General features: G+C 37.1%; 1 protein-coding gene across 1 annotated transcript; it reads left to right on the forward strand.

Annotated features, from left to right (window-relative positions):
• The first annotated feature begins 255 nt into the window (after nucleotides 1-255).
• LOC103745889 (zinc finger protein 239-like) lies at nucleotides 256-4,818 on the forward strand. Its single transcript, XM_008847901.3, has 3 exons — nucleotides 256-412; nucleotides 901-992; nucleotides 1,892-4,818. Exons 1-3 carry the CDS (start codon nucleotides 301-303, stop codon nucleotides 2,756-2,758), a joined length of 1,071 nt encoding a protein of 356 aa, XP_008846123.2. The 5' UTR covers nucleotides 256-300; the 3' UTR covers nucleotides 2,759-4,818.
• The last annotated feature ends 61 nt before the right edge of the window (nucleotides 4,819-4,879 follow it).

The raw sequence follows: 4,879 nt of genomic DNA on the forward strand, positions 1-4,879 counted from the left end.
TTGTATGATACAACTATAGGTGAGAAACGGTATTTCTTTGTTGAGCACTTAATTTCTGTGTTGTGCTCCTTAACATCATAATCCTCACAAAACTTTGGAGCGTCTGATACTATTCTTTTTTGCACAAGTTAGAGCGTCGATTATAGATAGTTACACCTTTAAGAAATGTCCTTTTAAATAATTCAGATTTCTCATCCAATACAGAAGTTGTTTCCTAATTATCTCTTTCTTGAGTCTAGTATCCTGTTTAAGTTCACATAGCCTAATTTTCATTTTTCATTTTAGGATCCATTGACTTTCATGGATGTGTCCATAGACTTCTCCCAGGAGGAGTGGGAATGCCTAGACTCTGCCCAGAGGGCTTTGTATAGGGAGTTGATGTTGGAGAACTACAGCAATCTGGTGTCTGTAGGTGAGGAGATTTTTCTTGGAGAATTCTTTACTCTTCTGCGTCCTTTGACAGGTTATAGTCTACTTTGTGCGTATGTTAGTTTTGCTAATTAAGTGTCAGATTCTTAAAAAATGAGTTCACGGGAATGTCTGGGCATCGTGAAACATGTTTATGTTTTATCTTTTTTTTCCATTTTCAGTTGTTAGAGGAATTATCCATTTTCATTATTTTTGTTATTATTTTCAGCCACACATTAGTACATGATACTGTAGCCAGAATCTTAAAGTTCCATTTCCATAGCTGCATTTGAATCAGTGATAGAACTCAGTGTATGAAAACTGAAAAAATTCCTGTGTATTCTAGTGAGTCTGTCAGAAAATAAAAATTGAGAAATTATTTGGAGAGTCCTTTCTTTTTCTGATTATTATTCATGTGGCACAGTGCTGTGTTAGAAATCTGGTACTTTCTAAAGAATCCAGCAAATGTATGTGCCTGTTTCTCATACACAGGCCTTGCTGTGTGTAAGCCCGTTCTGGTCTCCTGTTTGGAACAAAGCAAAGAGCCCTGGAATGTGAAGAGAGGGGAGACTGTAGCCAACCAGGTAGGACTGAGTTCATGAAGGAGGGGCCCAGGTGAGAGGTCCTAAGTGAAGAGGGATAAAGACCTGAGAATGGTTTTGTCATAGTCTGTTTAGCTACGAAGAGATTCTGATAATTTAATTTATAGCAGTTTCATCAATAATTTACCTGTGGTAAGTTGACCTGTGGTCAAATGGCTTCTTTTATTGCATGTGAATTAGTGTGACAATTAATAGTATACAAACAGCACTTGGTTTCATTGTTTAAATTTTCCTTATCTCCCATGTCACATTTCTTCCCAGTGCAAGCTAATGGCTGCTTTTTTCCCTATGTGTTCTTCCTGTACTGCATTTTTTTCAATGTGTATTTTTATTGAATTTTTTCACATTTCATAAAAATGTTAATCACCTTTATACCTCCTACCCGATCTGCACCCCTCCCATGTGCCCCTCACCAGATTTTATTCGTTATGTTATTTAGGCCTATAGAGTCAAGTTTTTAACATATCCTGAAATTAGTAAATTTTGTGTGTTTTGTTTCGTTCCTCCTAAAAGAATTAAGTATTCATTTTTCTTTTTTCTTCTTTTTTCTCAGTATTTTTCTCATGTTGCCTTTGGCTTATGTGTAGAGCTCTGTTTATACTTACTTCAGCTTTTGAGATGACTCTCTTGTGATTGTATATCCATGTATTTCTGTATTTTTCATACATTCTCTAATTTTTTTTATTGAATAAATTTTCTCATTGTAGTTTTGATTTCATCTCTCTGTTTTACTCCATAGATTTTTACTTTTGTTCGTTTGAATGTTTCTCAATGTTGGAAATTGTATTCATGCATATTACATGTTCCTTATGTATGGGAGTGATTATCTCAGCCTTATTCTCCGTATTAAAATGTTGTCTTCTTTGTTCCTTTGTCTGGAGAACTCAACTCTTAGAAGACATCAGAGGGTGTATAATGTAGAGAAACCCTACAGATATGAAGAATGTGACAGGTCCTTTTCTTTGATGTCAAGTTTAAAATTACATCACAGCAGTCATACTGGAGAGAAACTCCACAAATGTGAAGAATGTGGCAAGTCCTTTAGTGAAATGTCAAGGCTTAGAGTGCATCAGCGAATACATACAGGAGAGAAACCCTACCGAGATGAAGAATGTGGCAAATCCTTTACTCAACTAGCACATCTTAGAGAACATCAGCGAATGCATACAGGAGAGAAACCCTACAGATGTGAAGAATGTGGCAAGTCCTTCAGTCGAGTGTCAAATCTTAGAGGACATCAGCGAATGCATACAGGAGAGAAACCCTATGGATGTGAAGAATGTGGCAAGTCCTTTAGTGAAATGTCAAGGCTTAGACTACATCAGCAAATACATATAGGAGAGAAACCCTACAGATGTGAAGAATGTGGCAAGTCCTTTAGTCGAATGTCACATCTTAGAGGACATCAGCGAAAGCATACAGGAGAGAAGCCCTACAGATGTGAAGAATGTGGCAATTTCTTTAGTGAAATGTCAAGTCTTAGAAGACATCAGCGGATACACACTGGAGAGAAACCCTTCAGATGTGAAGAATGTGGCAAGTCCTTTAGTCGAATGTCACACCTTAGAGGACATCAACGAATGCATACAGGAGAGAAACCCTACAGATGTGAAGAATGTGGCAGGTCCTTTAGTGAAATGTCAAGTCTTAGAAGACATCAGCAGTTACACACAGGAGAGAAACCCTGCAGATATGAAGAATGTGGCAAGTTCTTTAGTCACATGTCAGATATTAGAGTACATCAGTGAATACATAATGGAGAGAAACTGTAGAGATATGAAGAATGTGGCAAGTTCTTTAGTCACATGTCATATCTTAGAGCACGTTAATGAATACATAATGGAGAGAAATCCTACAGATGTGGAGAATGTGGCAAGTCCTTTGGTAAATGGTCAAGTATTAGAAGACTTCAGCAAATACATACTGGGGAGAAACCCTACAGATGTGGAGAATGTGGCAAGTCCTTTAGTAAATGGTCAAGTATTAGAAGACCTCAGCGAATACATACTGGAGAGAAACCCTACAGATGTGAAGAATGTGGCAAGTCCTTTAGTCAAATGTCATATCAGAGGACATCAGCGAATACATAATGGGCAGAAACCCTACTGATCTGGAGAATGTGGCAAGTCCTTTAGTAAATGGTCCAGTATTAGAAGACTTCAGCAAATACATACTGGAGAGAAACCCTACAGATGTGAAGAATGTGGCAAGTCCTTTAGTCAAATGTCATATCAGAGGACATCAGCGAATACATACTGGGGAGAAACCCTACTGATGTGAAGAGTGTGCCATCATCTTCAATCAAATGTCATATCTTAGATCACATCAGAAAACACATACTGGGGAGAAATCCTGCAAATGTGAAGAATGTGATGAGACCTTTAGTTGCACGTCAAGCCTTAGAGTACATCAGCAGATACATCATGGAGAGAAACCCTACAGATGTGAAGCAGGTGCCAAGGCCATTAGCCAAATGGCACATCTTACATTATATCAACTAATATATACTGCGAGAAACCCTACAGATGTGAAGAATGTAGCAAGACCTTTAGTTCCATGTTAAGGCTTAGAGGACATCAGCGAACACACACTGGAGAGAAACCCTATAGATTTGAAGTATGTGACAAGTTCTTTCATCACATGTCATATCTTAGAATACATCAGCAAATACATACTGGAGACAAACCCTACAGATGTGAGGATGTGGCAAGTCCTTTAGTCACATGTCAATTCTTAGAGGACATGGGCGAATGCATGCTTGAGAGAATCCCTACAGATGTGAATTATGTGACAAGTCCTTTAGGCACATGTCAATTCTTAGAAGACATGGGTGCATGCATGCTTGAGAGAAACCCTACAGATGTGAATTATGTGACAAGTACTTTATGGTGAGCTTAACTTAAATAAGACACATAAAATAATTCATATTGAGAGAATCCCCACAAATGTCAAGAATGTAAGTAGTCCTTTAAAAATTTGTCTCATCTTAGAGGACATCATGTAATTCATACTTGAGAGAAATTCTATAAATGTGAAGCATGTGACAAGTCCGTTCATTGTATGTCAGATTTAATGTTTCATCAGAGAATTCCTACTGGAAAGTAACCATTCCGATAAGAAGAATATGACTGACTGAGAGCCCAGCACATAGAAGGCATCAGAGAATTCATAGTAGACAGATACCCCACAAATGAAAAGGGCTTGAGAGGCCCTGTACTCGTATTTAAACTCTTAGAGAACATCAAAGAATTTACATTAAAGGGAGACACAGGAATTATAAGGAATGTAGCAATTCCTTTAATCATATGTCAAATGGTGACACATAAAAAATTCATACTAGAGAGATAGTTTACTGTTGCACAGAGTGTGGTACATCCTTTACCCTGGGCTTAATCCTTAGAATACAAAGCAGAATCTGCAGTAGAGGGATATATCCAAAAGTCTGGAAAATATTCAAATGCTTATATTTATATATTACAAAACTTCATAGTGTACTGAAGGAAAACTTAGAATTAAGTACAACATTGCAAAATCTCCATTCATGTGTTTGAGAAACTAGCAGCATAAAAAATGTGAGAAAGCATACATTTACCCATACAATGTTGTTGAATAGCACTGAATCCTTGTGCATTGAAAATCTACAAATAACATCATGTCAGCATCATGAGATTTCATACTGAAAAGGAACCTCACAAAATTCAAAGATTAATACCTCATTATTTATTGTCAGAGAATACACTGTGCCAATGAAGCATCTAAGTATAAATGAATTGCCACATATTCTCTAAATAGCATGTGAATATGTGAAAATTTTCATGTATATATGCAACCTGAAAAATACTAAAGTGTGTGAACTACAAGTCTCTCAA

Source organism: Nannospalax galili, unplaced genomic scaffold (assembly GCF_000622305.1).
Source record: "Nannospalax galili isolate Female #2095 unplaced genomic scaffold, S.galili_v1.0 scaffold1244, whole genome shotgun sequence".
Lineage (NCBI taxonomy): Eukaryota > Metazoa > Chordata > Mammalia > Rodentia > Spalacidae > Nannospalax > Nannospalax galili.

Coding starts and splice junctions, on each gene's coding strand:
- LOC103745889 (XM_008847901.3), top strand. CDS start 301: ATGGATGTGTCCATAGACTTCTCCCAGGAGGAGTGGGAATGCCTAGAC. Junction 413..900: donor CAGCAATCTGGTGTCTGTAG/GTGAGGAGATTT, acceptor TCTCATACACAG/GCCTTGCTGTGTGTAAGCCC. Junction 993..1,891: donor GGGAGACTGTAGCCAACCAG/GTAGGACTGAGT, acceptor CTTTGTCTGGAG/AACTCAACTCTTAGAAGACA.